At 52.6% G+C, this 17,523-nt stretch overlaps 1 protein-coding gene across 4 annotated transcripts in view; it reads left to right on the top strand.

Moving 5' to 3' along the window:
• Positions 1 to 17,523, top strand: part of DNMT3A (DNA methyltransferase 3 alpha) — a 2,439,715-nt gene that overhangs the window by 1,485,216 nt on the left and 936,976 nt on the right. For all 4 annotated transcript variants that reach the window (XM_069605556.1, XM_069605557.1, XM_069605559.1 and 1 more), the window contains one exon: positions 2,461 to 2,540. In XM_069605556.1, coding sequence (XP_069461657.1) covers positions 2,461 to 2,540 — 80 coding nt within the window. The remainder of the gene's footprint in view (positions 1 to 2,460; positions 2,541 to 17,523) is intronic.

The following is a 17,523-nucleotide window of genomic DNA, read 5'->3' as shown; positions in this document are numbered from 1 at the left end:
GTAGCTCCTGACATTCTATCCGGGGCTACAACCAAAAGATCAGGGGCTATAGCCCCCTTAGCCCCCCCCTAGCAACGCCCCTGAGGAAACTGTAGCAAGTTCGGATAGCCTTGCAGAGGTGAATTCAATAGTAAATCCAGGGATCAGACGAAAGAAGGTAGGATAACGTTCCGTGGTCAGAGTCAGGCAGGCAGATTCAATGGCAGACGAGGAACGCACAAGTACAAAGTCGAGGTCAATTCCGGAGTCAAGAATAGGAGAAGTTCCAACACACATGAATAGCGGTGAGAAATTACAAACGCTAATTAGAAGCACCGATCTTCGTGTCACGTGAGTTTTTATGGAGAAGAGGGCGGGAGCTGCCTACGCACGTTGTTTCGCTGGGGCGCGCCGGAGTCAGCTGATCGAGGAAGCGCCACACGGGCCTGCGACTTGGTTTCCCCAGCAACCAAGTTCCCCAATAAACTGCCAACGCTGCCAGAACGGGAAAGCGAGGAAAGATACCCGTTCCTGTAGGCGACTGATAGGATGCAGGCCGAGGTGCACGGACCGGAGCCTGGGTGTAACAACCAGATCCCAAGGACGACCACCCTTGTGGTCGCACCGATTGGCCAAGGAATTCGTCAAGGGACTATTCCACTCATTCCCGCCGGTGAAGGCTCCGGCCCCGGCGTTGGAACTCAATGTGGTGCTTACTAGGCTCATGGGACCCCGGTTCGAGCCTCTGCATTCTGCCCCAGTCAAGTTTTTGTCATGGAAAACAGCTTTTCTCGTGGCCATCACCCCTGCACGACGAGTGGGGGAGATCTAGGCCCTTTCCTGTAAACCACCTTACTTGACTTCCCACGAGATGAAGGTGGTGCTGCAGACGCATCCCTCCTTCATGCCCAAGGTGCCGTCGGACTTTCATCTAAACGAGCCGTTGGTGTTGCCTGTGTTTTTTCCGACGCCTCTGTCGCCCGCTGAAAGGACTTTACACTCGCTGGATGTGGCTAGAGCGCTGACATTTTATTTGGCCCGCACAAAGAGTTTCCTGAAAACTTCTCAGCTCTTTGTGTACTTTGGGCCTGTGAACCATGGGAAGGCCCTGTCCAGGGCTTCCATTTCCAGGTGGCTCTCCGGCTGTATCACCCACTGTCACCGGTTGGCAAACCGACCGCTGCCTGGCCGTCCGAGAGCCCACTCTGCCAGAGCGATCGCTGCTACAACGGCGTTCCTGTCTGGTGTGTTCCTGCTAGACATCTGCAGGGCTGCTACGTGGAGGTCGACTGACACCTTCATGAAATTCTACTGTGTCGACAGGTATTCCATGGAGGAGTCCAGAGTCGGCCAAGCAGTGCTGCGCAACCTGGTCGCTTAAAGGTGAGTCTGGTGAGGAGGTAAGAGATGCTTATGTTGAGCCTTGCCAACTCCCATGGCTGTACATGTTTGTACTGCTATGTATTCTTTATTCATGAGCATGTGAATTCGTGCCATACTCCATGCTGGAGAAGGAACTAGTTACTTACCTGTAACTGCTGTTCTCTAGCATGGGTCTGGCATGGATTCACATGCAAACCCTCCTGCCTACCCCTTTACATGCTACCAAATCTGAAGATGGCTGCCAGAGAAGAGGCCTAGGTAGAGGGCAGTCATTAGCTAGGGGTAGTATGACCCAGAGCTCAGTGATTGGTTGCTAGTAGAAAGACAGTTCAGAAATTAAACTGAAACTGATTTTTTCTTTACCGAGGATTCCCAGCCTGAAAACGGGGAATATTCATGAGCATGTGAATCCGTGCCAGACCCATGCTGGAGAACAACAGTTACAGGTAAGTAACTTGTTCCTTCTGTGTGTTTGTTGATCTGAATGTTATTAAAGTTAGGCAATGTTCAGTGCATAGCAGTCGCATTGCTTTACTCTACTTTACAACATGCCATCAATACTTCAGGGAGGATAGGGGAATCATGAGTTAAATAAGTCACCAATTCCCCCTGATATGAGTCCCCTCCCATGTGATCCTCCCTCATAATACTACCCCAGGATCAAGATCAGGTAGTGACTGCCTTCGCCTGGCCACATGAGAGGAGGCCCATACCAGGATCCCAGTGAGGATCTCACTTGATTCATCACATCTATTAATTGCCACTTATTTTTTCATAACATAAAATGCTATTTTTCATATCATTTTGTGTGAACATTGCCTTATTGAATGTTGTGTGATACTGCTACATCTTAAACCATCCAGCTACCCCCCTAAGATTTGCCCTGGACTTCTCTGCCATTGTCACAACGCTAGGTGAGCGAGGGAATGTTTGTTGGGAAACCGTGTTGCTTAGCTGTGCATTTGTTCATCTCATTCCCTGAACACAGGGAGGAGAACATTTGTCCTGAAAGGGAGTTCTGTCCTATTCCTTCTCCTTAGAAAGGATAAGTCGAGACTCTAATGTATATATTGTTCTTTGTGCTTTTCTTCTCTTTAGATATGTGCATCTCATGTGGCAGCTTAAATGTCTCCTTGGAACACCCTCTCTTTTTTGGAGGAATGTGTCAAAACTGCAAGGTAAGTGATACATTTGGCATCCTATTTTATAGTTAAAACAAATATGGAAGGCTAGGGTGAGTACATGGGAGTAAGACGAGAATGATACTTTGAGCAGAAAATTGTACAATATTGGTAAATTTTGTGGATTTAGGAAAGGTGGTGAGAGGTGATGGAAAGTAGGCCAAAAATAATGAAAAGTATAATTTATTTTTACATTTGTAGAGTGCACAAAGCCCACAGGCTTCCAGGCGCTATTGACTTTTGACTAGTTACTTACAAGGTAGTACAGGCATGATAAAACATGCAGTGTGCTTGGATTGACCATTTTTGAGGTTAGTTGAACTGCCATGTTTTAAAGGTCTCCGGAATGCCCAATACGACTGTTCTGCTCGCAAGGAAGTTGGGAGAAGATTCCATTGCTTGGATGCAACGGCGGGGAAGCTGGCACCTCCAGCTTTGACCCGTTTGAATATGGACTGGGTGACTCATTCGGCGTAGGCCGTTCTGGTGGGTTTGAGGGAGAATACTTTGCTGAATTTTTGGGATAGATAAGGGGGGCATCTCTGGACAAGTATTTGTGTGTGATCGAGAGGATTTTGAAGCAAATTCGTTCACGAACAGGAAGCCAGTGGGCTTTTTTTCTTGCTTCAGAGATGTGTTCAATTTTGTGCATATTTAAGGCTGCTCCGAGTGCGTTGTTTTGAATAACCCATAATTTCTAAATGCTGTTGTTTATAGTACCTGCTAGAAGGGCGTTGCCGTAGTCCAGCTGAGAGCCTATGGTTGCTCGAGCTATGGTACGGCAGCTCTCAGGGGATAGGAAGGGTCTGGGTGCATTGATTAACTTGATAGTGTAGGCGGCAGAGGAGACAATGGCACCGACATGTCTTGAGAGGGTGCTGTCCAGGTGTACTGAAGTGTTTTCACAAATGGGGAGACTTCGATCAGGGTACGTCAATGTTAAAGATGAGTATTGGGGATCGAGCTTTTTGATTACTGTAGGGGGGCCCACAAGGTGGATCTTGTCTTCTCATCATTCAGCCATAGACAGTGAGTGGCCATCTGTGACTGGATGGTAGAATACACAGAATTGAGGGAAGCGGCATCTGCAGAGTAGTTGGCAGTAAGTGGGAGCAGGATCTTTGTGTCGTCTGCGTAGTTTGTGTAGGTAACACCAATAGAGTCTAGAAGGGAAAATAGTGGAGACCTGAATATGTAGTACAAGGTTGGCGATACACAGGACCCTTGCGAGACTCCGCAGGTAATGGGTGCTGGGGGGGGGCACTGGAATTCTCAGAGAAGACTCGCATGGATCTGTCACCTAGGAATGAGGCGATCCAGGCTGTGCCCTCGGGTGAGAGGTTAGCTGAGGAGGAAAGGTGCCAGCCCAACATTTTGTGGTCTTGTAGGTCAAATGTAGCTGATAGGTTAAGGAGTAGCAGCATGGCAGGCTTACCTTCATCTCTGTGCCTACTCTGTCCCATGACCAGGGCGGAGCCATGATTGACATAAGCCTAGTATGTGGGTAGCTTCTAGATTTTTTTGGGATTTGCAGATAGGCTGCTTTGTCCATAATTTTCAACAAGAAGGTGGCTGTAGTGATGGGGTGGTTGTTGGTGGGGATAGCAGAGTCCAGAGTGGGTTTTTTGATAAGAGGGAGCACACATGCTTCCTTGAGGTTAATCGGGACTGTGCCTGTGGTGAAGGATGCGTTGATGAAAGAGGTAATGAGTGGTACTAGTATGTCAGCACAGTCTTTGATAAGGCTTACCGGACAGGTGTCCCCTTTACATTGGGAATGTTTAAGGTCTTTTAGTATAGTGGTAACTTGGTCTTCCGAGGTGTCGGTGAAGTATAACATGGGGAGATCATTTGGACTGAAGGTGGGAGGGGTGGGGGCGTTAGTGGTGCTAGCAGGGGTTTGATCAGGGATAGCTTGGAGACTATTTCCCGTACAGGGTGTCGATTTTGTTGAGCAAGGCATTTTGGATGTTCAAGTACCATGTCTCATCTTTGGTTATAATAGCTAAGGGGGTGGTGGGTGTTTCCATTTCCCTGAGAATGTTGAAGATCTCCCGGGTGTTGGATTTGGCCTTGTCAATGCAGTCATTATAAGATGTGGTTTTCGCAGAGAGGATGGCTTTTTTGCAGTGTTTTGCTGCTGCGGTGAAGAGTAATTTATTGGAAATGGGAGGTTCTGCCTTCCAACTCGATTCAGCTAGGCGTTTGTTGGCTTGGAGTGTTTGGCGTTCAGGGGTGAACCAGAAGTTTCTCTGAGCGGATGCTTGAGTTTTCGAGGTGCTATGGTGTCAACTGCTCCTGTTGGTATACAGGGCAGCAAGTAAGTTAGGGTCTTTGGCGGAAGGGGGAAGGGGGTTGGGGAATGTATTGTGGCGATTATGGCAGCAAGTGTGGTGTGTGGTTTCTGGTGCTACGAGTGAGCGTGGAAGGTAGTGGGACAGCAACTGGTGTAGTTCGTGTGATGCGACCACAGTCCGGGGCTGTTGGAGCGAATGGATACTTGACAGTGAAGGTCCGCAATCCAATCTAGCGGGCGCCCTTTGTTATGAGTGGGCTCACTGATGCGTTGGTGGAAGCCGAGTACACTCAGTGAGATGGAGTGTGAGGTAGCTGCAAGGTCTTCAGGGTCATTGCAACCCAGGTTGAAGTCTCCTAGGAGGATCGATTTGGAAGAGGGCTTAATGTAGCTCCCTAAAGTGTGAAGGAGGTTCTCCGTAAATAGTGTGGAGAATGATGGTGTCAGTCATACAGGGTCAACTAGACAGGATGTCGCAAATTATCTAGCTGGGTAGAGTTCTGTTTTCTGATGGGCAGTGTGTCCTTAACTATGAGTGCTAATCCTCCACCTCTGGCATTGTCTGTCCGAGCATAGGACGGTTTAAGCTGGTCAGATCCCTAGCGATAAAGGCAGGATCAGATGCCACATGCAGCCGTGTTGCAGAGGTTGCTAAGATCTCAAGATTTAGTGTGGTGATTAGGTTGTTGATCTCCAGAGCATGTGTGGGGATGGACCTTGCATTGATCAGGGTGCATTTCAGTGGCGGGGAGGACATGAGTCCAGAGTGCTTACCGGGAGTTGTTTTTGCTGGGTCTCTATGCTGGGTGGCAGGCTTAGAAGGTTTAAGGGTTCTGTGGAGGTAGTGCACCCATCACTAGGCAGTACTTTCTGTTGGCTGTGGGTTTTGTGACTGACGTGCGAGTGTGGGAATAGCTAGGTGCAGCCAGTATGGGCGGAGCCTGTAGATGGGGGCTGGGCTGGAATTCTGGTGTAGCCTAGTGTTGACGGTGATGCTTGAAGAGGGAGGGGTGGTCTTAGTGGTGGGAGGGCGGAAGTTGCATAGTTGTATGCTGGAAGTGTTTTGCCTAGGACAGGGAAAGTCATGTGGTGAATGCATTTTGGGCAAGTTTCTGAGGGGGGCAGTAGATTCGTTCTGTGTGAGTAGGCTAGGTACGAGGGGCATGATGTATGTGAGGTGGGAGAGTGCAATCTCGTATGTGTTTGAGTTGAAGCAAGCTTATAGATGGGGATGTTGTAGGTGGTTTGGGTCTGGATAGTTTGGGAGGTAACGGACCAGGTGCAGCAGGCCGAATGGGTATGTGACTTGGTTTCACATTATTGGTTAGGGAGGGTCTGTGAATCCTAACTACTTGGGCGGTAGCATGGTTCGGGTATGGCTGGGAGTGGTGCATTGGGTGATGGTTGTGGAGTGAATTTGGAAACGGAAGATGGAAGTGTGATTCTGTGTTTTTAGAATTCTGCTCATAGTTCTAGAAATGTGATTCCATCCGTATCTACATTACTCCTACGTCCCGTCCTGTCCCCTTTCCTCCATACTGTATGGGCGTCCCTTCCAAGGGACGGGAGATGGAACCTTTTTCACCAGAAAAAATCTTCTTCCCCTTTAAATTTAGAGGCGCGTGGGGGCTCAGCCGAGGGAGCATGCGCTGCCCTGACTCCCCCCTCCGGCACCACACCCCAGTCCCCTTTTCTGCGTCGATGGGAACAGGCCGAATTCACCAGCACTCCTGGGTTTGGCTTTGGCCATGTAATTCCACGCGCAGATACTTCTTCTTTGTCTTTTTTTGCCTTTTTTGTCATTCAGGTACTCGGTCCTCAGGTGTCACGCTCCTCCCCGGCGCATGCCGACTTCTACAGGGTTCAGCAGGTGTCCATCCTGCAACGGGCTCTTCACAACTTCAGACCCCCCACGCCCTCTGCCTACGTTGCCTTGGCTCAGACCACGGTTGCCAATCATGTTCGGCATGTGACTTTCTGTCCTCGAAGGTGCTGAAGAACAGACTAGCCAGGTAGAGGGAGCTCTTCCATAAGTCGCCTCCAGAGGATCTTAAGAACTTCGTGAAACATCGTCCAAGGTAGGGCCGATATTTTCCAGTGCATCCCGCAAGGGAGACTCCTTCCCAGGGACACTTCTGCGCGGGAGGGACCGGCCAGGTCCTTCCACTGGGACGTGCACCGAGGCTGCTTCAGCTGCCGGCCTTTGGGTCGAGGGGTCCTCGGATCCTACCGGACGCAGTGTCGCGGGACCGGAAGGTTCATGAACTGCCCTTTTACTGGCGCAATTGGCGAGGGGCTATGCCCTGACACAGGCAAGATGTCTGAGGGGCTACGCCCTAATACCGGCAATACGTCAGAGGGGGCGCCTATATGCAGCTCTATCGAACCCCGGGTCGAGGGTGTCGCACCTACCGGGCCGAGACCCGAGGAGCAGGGTAGGTCTCGTGATCCACACGCGAGAGTCCTGGATGAGGCCGGACCCAGCAGGCTGGGCAACACGTTGCAGACACGTGGCAGGCAACTTGACAAAATGGCCGCCATGCCAGAAAGGGACACCCATCCAACGCCATTCCACGAATTCGGCGAAGAATGAGTGTCAAGGTTGAACTGGTTGCAACCAGGTATGTGGCCTACAGTCTACCCTTCATATGTGCAGGGCAACTTTCCCATGTGTCCGTACGCATTGGGTATGCAGCGGCTCCAGCAGTCCCCTGCTACCTCGTCGGTACCCCCTGCCACCTCATCGGCCAGTGAGGAGAGGCTCTTCGATAAATTCCTCATGAGGTCTCCTCAGATGTGGGTTATCATCAAGGACGCAGCCAGGGAAGTCCTCCCTGCCATGCCAGTGGTACCACAGAGGTCTGCATGGCCCTGACCCCGGTGCAGCCGCCTCCTCCGGCTCCACAGCTAACTCTGCAACCTCCGCCGCCTCCTCAGCCTCTGGCTACGGTCTCTGTACCCCAGCCTTCAGTGCCATCTACCCCTCCTCCCTCACAAGGTCCTCCGGACCTGCAGGACACTGACGAGGAGGATGATCCGGACACGCCATCCTCAGCCAGGGCCTTCCATGAACGTCTTGCTGGCCTGGCAGAGTACCTAGGCCTTCCTCAGACCAGCAGCCGGCAGAGGGGGGGGGGGGTTCTGGCTGAAGTCCTCACAAGACACCCCTCTGCAAGCACAGGGATTCCACTGCAAACTGATGTAGTCTCCTTGGCCAAGAAGTGTTGGCTTAAGCCCCACTCGGTCCAGCCAGTCAACCGACACCTGGACGCCTCTAGCTATCGACCCATCCTCAGCCACACTCCTTGCTGATCGTTGCGGCATCACTTTACTCCAAGCCTCAGTCGTCCTCAGCCTCCTCCTCTGCGGCGCTGCTAGGCAAGGAGGAGAAGATCTTGGAGGCTTACAGCAAGAAGATCTACTCTAACGCCTCCCTGCACCTGCGTCAGGCCAACTCAGATGCCATGCTGACGGCGTCAACCAACGGTTATGGTGGAACTTCCCTCCCAGTGCCAATCACGCTTCAAGGCGGGGCTAGTGGAAGCCAAGCTCGTGGTGCACAACCTCATGGAATCCACTGTGGCGCATATCAATACCTCGGGCTAAGCCATCTGCATTGCCACTGACATGAGGCGCACAGCCTGGCTCCGGGCAATGAAATTCAACCCTGACATCCAGGAGCGCATTCTAGATCTACTGTTCGAGGGGGGCCTCTTCCACTCATCTACGGATGAAGAGCTGGACAAGAAGAACAGCTCACAAACGTCAAAATCTGTGTCCATTCTTACAAAGACCACGCCCAAATCTTACACCCAACCTCAGCAGTGCTCAGAGAAGGGTCGTAGATATGGAGGGTTCCGCGGCTTCCAGGAAGGTAGATCCAGGCAGCCGGACCGCTCGCCGTCTGAGCCGGCGCAAACAAAAGGGGGGGGGGGGTAAGGGCTTTTTTCCAGTCCCCCTCCTCAGTCTCAGCCTTCGAGGGAAAGAAGGCATGACACACCCCTTTGGGTCCACGTGGCTCCGGTGGGGGGGCAGGCTTGCTCCCCATGCAAATTTATGGCGGCAGAATTTCGCAGACCCCTGGATCCTCAGTAGTATCCACGGGGTACCGCCTACCCATCCCAGCCTCTCCGCCCTCCTCCACTCCCACAGGTTGGGACAGCAACTCTTTTGGCGCAGATCCGGTCGCTCGTAGAGAGCCAGGCAGTGGAGGAAGTTCCAGCCTCCCAGCGAGGCTTTGGCTTTTAATCCAGGATTATTGCCGTTCAGAAGAACCACCAGGCGGGCCTGAGAGTTGTGCTGGACCTTTCCACCCTCAACCTCTCCTTACCCCTGCAAAAGTTCAAGATGGTTACTTCAGCTTTTGTAGCGGAGACATTGGACAAGGGAGACTGGATGTGCTCCCTAGACCTGAAGGACGTGTACCTACACTTTCCGATTTGGCAGCACCATCGTTCTTTCCTATGGTTCAGAATCATGGGCTACCATTTCCAATACAAGGTCCTCCCGTTTGGCCTCAACCCAGCCCCCAGGGTCTTTGCCAGACTCATGAACACGGTAGCGGCCCTCCTAAGAGATCAGGGCCTCCACATCTATCCATACCTCGACGGCTGGCTCATCAGGGCTACATCTCCAGAGGCGGTTCACCACTCCTCCCATGCCCTTATGAACCCACTGCACAACCTGGGCTTCTCGTTCAACCTCAAGAATTCACAGCTGCTCCCTACGCAGACTCTGATGTTCCTGGGACTCATTTGGGACATGTGCTCCGAGAGGGTCTTCCCTAGCGAAGACAAGATCTCGGCCATCAAGAGGGCCAGCTTCCACTTCCTCAGCAGAAAGGAGACCCTGGCTTAGTGGTATCAACATCTCCTGGGTCTACTAGTGGCGGTGCTGCTAGCCGTCCCACACACAAGACTAAGGATGAGAAGAATTCAGCTGCACTTCGCAGCCTCATGGAGTCAGGAGCAGGGCTCTCAATCTGAAATGATCAACGTTCCTCCATCTCTCCAACCGGACCTAACTTGGTGGTCCAGGGACTGCAACCTACGGACGGGCAAGCCCTTCCGGCCGCCTTCTTCGCAGGTCACCATCACCACAGACTCCTCGCTCGAGGGCTGGGGAGCCACCCTGGGCGATCTCTCGGTTCACGGCACCTGGACTGGACAGAACTAGGAATACCACATCAACTGGTTGGAGCTGAACGCCATCTGGCTAGCGCCCAAAGTATTCCTTCCACTTCTCAGGGGCAAGGTTGTCCTCATCCAGACAGACAACTCGACCAGCATGTACTACGTCAACTAGCAGGGAGGCACCAGATCCCCTCCTCTGTGCAGACTGGCGATCACCATGTGGGAATGGGCCTTGGAAAACAAAATGTTCCTCTCAGCAGTCCACATCCCGCTGCAATCCAACCTGGAAGCGGACAGGCTAAGCAGGCTGGGAGCAGACAATTACGAGTGGCAGCTAAACAACCTCAATTTAATTTAATTTAATTTGGCATTTATATAGCGCTACGAACCCTTAGGTATCTGAGCGCTGCTTATTATTACCCACGGTGTGTGGTGCTCATTTATCGACCTCGGAAGGATGAAACGCTGAGTTTGGCGCTGCTAGGATTCGAACCTGCGTTCGCAGGCTCTGCACAGACGTCAAAGCGAGCGCTCTACTCGCAATCAGGAGATTTAAAACAAGTGGGGTCCCACCCAAGTGGATCTCTTTGCCACCTGGCACAACAAGAAGTGCCCCCAGTTTGCATCCTGGCAAGGTCAGGGCCCCGGCTCTCTGGCCGTCGCATTTCACCTCCAGTGGACCGGCATGAAAACCTATGCCTTTCTGCCCACCCCCCTGATCCACAGGGTAATTTGCAAGATCAAGGAGTCGCACCGACTCTGCATCATTCTGATTTTCCCATGGTGGCCGGATAGACCATGGTTGTCGGAGCTCCTCATCCTCTTGGAAGTGCCTCCGATACACCTCCTGACGAGGCCCAGCACACCTTCTGGCAGAGCGGGGGGGGGCAGGATCATCCACCCAACGCCAGGGAAAATAGCCCTCACAACGTGGTACCTGAACAGGTAACGCTTCGGCACCTTAGTCTCTCACAGGCCAATCTGGAAATCATACAGGACACCAGGAGCTACCAGGGCCCAGTACAAGAGCAAATGGACCAGATTCTGCCACTCGGCAGACTCCAAGGGAATTGACCCCTTGGCCTGCAATTTGGACGATGTGCTCTCCTTTTCGGCACACGTTGCTCACTCGGGCGTACAGGTCGACACCTGCTATACATACCTCGCAGCCATTGGGGCTTACAGGAACTCTGAGGAAGGCATCTTTTCCTCCTCCAACCCTATCGTCAAGAAACACCTGACTGGTCTCGTCAGGCTCTACCCGCCCGTCTAGAGACTGCACCCTGTGTGGGACCTTAATATAGTGTTGGGCGCCCTGGCGCACAAGCCATTCGAGCCAATGGCGTCCGTGGACATTAGGCTGGTCATCATCAAGACGGCCCTACTAGTCGGTCTTACCTTGGCTCGCAGAGTCTGCGAGATCCAGGCGTTGGTCGCCTCCGAACCATATACCACATTTCACAAGGACAAGGTAGTCATGCGGATGCACCCGGCATTTCTGCCCAAGGTTTCAGCCGCATTTCACTTGAACAAAGAAATAGTCCTTCCTACGTTCTTTCCCAATCCCATGGACGAAGCACAGAAGAGTGCTGCACTGCTTGGATGTCAGGCGTGCCCTAAAATTCTACTTGGACAGGACCAAGGGCTTCCGCAAGTCGGACGCCCTGTTTGTCACTTTTGGCGGCTCTAGGCCAAGCTATCGGGCCTCTAAGGCTTCCATATCCCGCTGGATGGTCTCTGCCATCAAAGAAGCGTATGAGGGCCACTCCCGGCTGACATGCATGCCCACGCAGTCAGGGCCAAGGCAACGGCCATCGCATTCCAACGCAATGTCCCTTGGCAAGTCATAAGCAGGACGGCCACTTGGGCCTCTCCCTCGGCTTTCTGCAAGCGTTACTGTTTGGACACCGGCTCTAGATCTGTTGCAGCTTTCAAAGAGGCGGTTCTCAGGAACCTATTTGCTTAAGGAGGGTCTCCTCTCCACCCTGGGGCTACAATCAGTTGTAATCGCCCATACAGTATGGAGCAAAAGGGACAGGACATAAGAGTAATTATAAGTTGCTCACCGTAGTGACTAACGTACTCTTAATCCATAGTCCCCTTTCCTCCATACGTCCCACCAACCTCCCCCGTAATAATACTGGTGTCATTAGGCAATGTTAAACCTATTGTCGACGCGTCAATGGGGACTGGGGTGTGGCACCGGAGGGCAGAGTCAGGGCAGTGCATGCTCCCTGGGCCACGCCCCGTGTGCCTCTAAATTTAAAGGGGGAAGAAGATTTTTTCTGCTGAAAAAGGTTCTGTCTCCCGTCCCTTGGAAGGGATGCCCATACAGTATGTATGGGCCCATCCTGTATGGGCATCCCTCTTTTCCACTAGAAAAATACATTTCCCCTTTAAATGTATTGGTGCGCGTGGGTGTGGCCCCGGGAGCATGGGCTCCCGTAACCCCGCCCACTGGTGCCACACCTCAGTCCTCTTTTCCACGTCGACGGGAACGGACCACTACCACCAGCACTCCTGGGTGAGGCCTCTATCTCGTAATTCCATGCGCTTTCCCCAAAATCTTTTCTTTTTCTTTTTCAGATTTGTGAACACTGTCTATCGGTGCCCTAGTTTAGCCCTGACGCATGTCTGCTTTGACAGGCTTTAGTATGTGCCTGTTGTGACACGGTTCCTTCCCCAAAGCAGAACCACATGCACTCTTGTCTCCAGTGCCTTGGTGAAGACCACGGATGGGACGGGTGCTCTGCGTGCGACGCTCTCACGCCTAGTTCGCTTAAACACCAGCTTGTGCATTGGAGAGAGCTGTTAAACAAGACTCTTCCACAGAACATCAAGGACTACGTCCGGAGGAAGACCAAGAAGGTAGGTGCCTTATTTTCCAAAGCACCCCACAGAGGCGATTCCTTCCCGGGAAGCCGTCTGGCAGGAGGGGTCAATCTGGCCCTTGCACCGGCTCAGAGAGCACCGAGGCTCACGCAGCTCACGGCCGAGGGGTCCAAGGACCCTACCGGTTCCACAGCCAAGGGGCTTGTGAGCTCTACCACTGCCGAGACTCTTCCCGAGGGGCCTTGCCCTGACACCGGGTCCTTAATGGAAGGGGCGACTATACGCAGGCGTAGCAATACCGGCCGGGAGGCAGAGGGCGCACAGCCTACCGGGTGTACACCTGAGGTGCAGGACGGGGCAGAGCCGGTGCAGACAGGCATGCAGGCTGAGCCCAGAACACGCCGGCTACAGGTCCACATGCTCGAGGCACGGCCAAAAAGGCAGCGACATGAGACAAGATGGCCACCACTCCCGATCCTCAAAGGCGGGAGCCCACACAGGCAGGTGCGGAAGCCCGCAAGCCAGGCGATCAACAGAGGAGAAGCTTTAGTCCAAGGGCAGAGTGGGTACCAATGACGCCTGCCACCTGGACCACATCATACTCCAACATCTCGGATTCCAGATACAGTGAGCCCATGTACGGACAAGGGCTGGTGAGGCAGCAGGCGTATTTGTCTCCGGTGCAGGATCGCGCTCAGCCAGCCTGTAACGACAGATTAATGTTTCGAGGGGATTGGGTCCTCCGACGTATTCCATATCTATGACAGGTAATCACCACAGCTGTGCTGCTGCGGAAAATGTTCTGCATCCTGCGTCGATGACGTCGATACGCTGTCCTCGAGGGCCTCCGTCGAGCCGACATCACCATATGTTATAAGTAGGACGCACAACGCCCGTAGCCTCAGTTCCGTTTTTTCCGGGAACGTTTTCGCTTCGGAGATCTCGGCGCACCTCGGTTCTTCTGAGTTTCTATTCGGTTCATCAAACTTGGTTTGTGAAGATTGTATCATGTCTTCCTCTTCTTCCGTCCCGCGGGTGGGTTTCAAAAAGTGTCGGACTGTGGTTCCAAGATGTCGCTGACGGACCCCCACGACGCCTGCCTCTGGTGTCCACGCACAAGAAGTACCTGAGGTTCGCGGTTGGCGACTCGCACTTTCAGTTTCGGGTCCTGCCGTTCGGATTGACCTCTGCCCCGACGGTTTTCACCAAGCTCATGGTGGTGGTGGCAGCGTATCTCAGGAAAGGGGAGATTCACGTCTACCCGTACCTGGATGATTGGTTGATCAGGGCGTGCTCTCCTGAGCTAGTCCTGGATCATCTGTCAGTCACCTGCCACTCCCTTCACAGGCTGGGCTTCTCCCTCAACTTAAAGAAGTCCCACTTGACGCCAACCCAGCGGCTCCAGTACATCGGAGCAGTGCTCGACACATCCCTGGGGCAGTGTTTCCCTCCCCAGGTGAGGGCTCATCACATTCTGCAGATGGTGCACAAGTTTCAGCATGCCCAGAGTCTCCCAGCGTTCGAGTTCTTGAGGTCGCTCGGCCTCATGGCATCCTGCATTCTTTTGGTGCCAGAGGCTCGACTGAGGATGAGATCTCTGCAGTGGGCTCTCTAGATGCAGTAGTCACAGTCCTCCGGCAGGATGTCGGACCCTGTTCAGCTGCCGCCCTCGGTCGCCCAGGACCTTCTGTGGTGGGCTGTTGAAGGCAATCTGAGAGGGCTCCATTTTGGCTACCCTGGCCGGAGGTGACGATCGTGACGGACGCATCCCTCACAGGATGGGAAGCTCATGCCAACAAGTTGACAGTCCGCGCTCGTTGGTCTCCGTCGGAGTCCAGGCTCAATATCAATCTGTTGGAGCTGAGGGCCGTCAGGCTTGCTCTGAAGGCTTTTCTGCCGACTGTCCGAGGGAAGAATGCCCTGATTCTAACAGACAACACAGTGACCATGCACTACCTCAACAAAAAGGGGGGGCAGGGTCACTTCCTCTGTGCAGGGAGGCGATGTATCTCTGGTTCTGGGCAATCCAGCAGGAAATTTCAATCTTGGCAGTTCATCTGGCCAGAGACGAAAACGAGACTGCGGACGCTCTGAACGGCAGAGCGCGATCTCTCACGCATGGGAACTGGCTCAGGAGATTCTCCTGGAGATCTTTGCCCTTTGAGGGACCTCACAAGTGGATCTATTCACCTACAGTGTCAACCATAAGTGCAAAAGGTTCTGCTCGTGGGAAATTCCTCCAAGAGGAGCCTTAGGGGACGCGTTAGTGGTGGAGTGCTCCTTCCCACTGCTGTACGCGTTTCCTCCAATCTCCATCATACCGCAAGTGCTGCGGAGGTTACGGAGGTTCGGTTCCCGGATTATCCTCATTGCTCCGGCATGGGCCCAGAGAACATGGTACCCGGACCTTCTCGACTTGTCCATCTGCCCTCCACGCCGTCTTCCCTACGGAGATGATCTGCTCTCACGGGAGGGGGAGGGGGCGCTCAGGTTCTCCATCCACGGGTCAGATCCCTCAACCTTCACGCTTGGCTTCTGAAAGGTTGAGGTATAAGGATTGGGACCTCCCTGAAGACGTGATGGAGGTGTTGCTTTCGGCCAGACGGCCTGCAACAAAGTCCCTGTACCGTTGCCGTTGGAGAAAGTTCTGCGACTGGTGCAGGGTTAAGAATGTGGATACTTTTTCATGTGACAATCCTGTAGTTCTGTCTTTTGTGCTTTCTTTAGCCCACAAGGGCCTGCAAGTGGGTACCATTAAAGGTTACCTGGTGGCGCTGTCCATATTTAAGGGCTTGTCTGAGGAGTGTTCTTATTTCAAAATTCCTTTAATTTCTCAATTTCCCGAAAGGGCTCTCTAATGTGTTTCCACTGTCACCTTTTCAGGTGCCCGTTGGGATTTGAACCTTGTTCTAAAATTCCTAATGGGTGCTCCATTTGAGCCTTTACATTCTTGTCCTTTGAGACTGTTCACCCTTAAAACTGTATTTTTAGTTGTGGTTACTTCCGTTCGCAGAGTGAGTGAGTTGCAGGCACTTTCTGATAAGCCACCCTTCACAGTGTTTCATAAGGACAAGGTTGTCCTTAGGGTTCATCCTTACTTTCTTTCGAAAGTGGTGTCGGAATTTCATTTAAGCCAGAAGGTCATTCTTCCGGCATTTTATCCTCCTCCGCATCCTGGTAAGGAAGAGGGGAGGCTCCATAGGTTGGATCCTAGGAGAGCTTTAAGTTTCTACATTTCACGCATGTCCCGGGTCAGAGTGGACGATCATCTCTTTATAGGATACGCTGGAAGGCGTTTGGGACAAGCTGTGACTAAGCAGACTTTGTCTAGATGGATTATCTTGGCAATTTCTGAATGTTACCGCTTGGCGGGTAAGGACCCTCCGGTAGGCTTACGGGCCCATTCTACTAGGGGTATGGCTGCCTCTACCGCCCTGCAGAGGGGTGTTCCTATTCGTAACATCTGTGAAGCTTCCACATGGGCTTCGGTCCATACTTTTGTAAGACACTTTTCCCTAAATTCTATCCATGGGCAGGATCTGGCCTTTGGCAAGGCGGTCCTCTATTCTGCAATTTGATTGGGCATTCTAAATTTCTATATTCTAAATTATTTTCCCTCCTCCATACGTTGGTACTGCTTTGGGAAGTCTGTCACAGATATGGAATACGTCGGAGGACCCAATCCCCTCGAAGAACAAGTTACTTTCTTACCTGGTAACATTCTTTCGATGGGATGGTCCGACGACGTATTCCAGATCGCTCCCTCCCTGCCTGCCCCGCTACTGAATTTCTTATGCGATTGCAGCTTACGTTTCCGCAAGGCTTTGTGGTCATACTGGCAGAAGATTGGTGCCACACGTTCTGGGAAAAAACTACAACTGAAGCTATGGGCGTCGTGCGTCCTACTAGAACATCCGGTGACGTCATCTCGACAGAGCCCTCGAGGACAGCGTATCGACGTCATCGACGCAGACGCCGAAAATATTCTGAAGCAGCACAGCTGTGGTGATTACCTGCCATAGATATGGAATACGTCGTCGGACCATCCCATCGAAAGAACGTTACCAGGTAAAAAAGTAACTTGTTCGTCTCATGCAATCTCCACTAATGGGCTCCATTCTCAGGGGCAATATCAAGGACATGTTGCCTCTGGCTTTGCCTGCGCAGCCCACCGCAACACAGCCCATGCACAGTCAGGCATGGTGGGCGAAGTTCGCGGACGCATGGGTCATCTCCGTTGTGTCTTGGGGCTTCCAGTTTCCTCTTCCTTATCCTATCCCGAGTTCTTTCCCTATCCGACAGATCGGTACACCCTCACTCCTAGCAGAGATTCGATCCCTTTTAGAGAGCAGGACGGTAGAGGAGGTCTCCTCCCTCCCTTTTGCCCCTCCCCTCCCAGCAGGAGCAGGGCTTTTACTCCTGCATCTTTGCTATTCAAAAGAAGTTCCAGGCAGGCCTGTGAGTGGTGTTGGATTTGTCTTCCCTGAATCTTTACCTACCCCTGCAGAAGTTCAAGATGGTGACACCAGCGCTCATAGCCGAGACACTGTGTGGGGTAGACTGGACATGCTCCCTTGAACTGAAGGACGCGTACCTCCATGTTCGTATCGTGCAGCCTCACCGGGCCTTCCTCTGGTTCCGGGTCATGGGCCTGCATTTTCAGTACAAGGTTCTGCCTTTTGGGTTAAATTCAGCTCAGAGTCTTCGCGAGGCTCATGAA

Source organism: Ambystoma mexicanum, chromosome 4p (assembly GCF_040938575.1).
Source record: "Ambystoma mexicanum isolate Mex_15411 chromosome 4p, UKY_AmexF1_1, whole genome shotgun sequence".
NCBI classification, from domain to species: domain Eukaryota; kingdom Metazoa; phylum Chordata; class Amphibia; order Caudata; family Ambystomatidae; genus Ambystoma; species Ambystoma mexicanum.
This window is presented reverse-complemented; position numbering and strand designations above follow the sequence as displayed.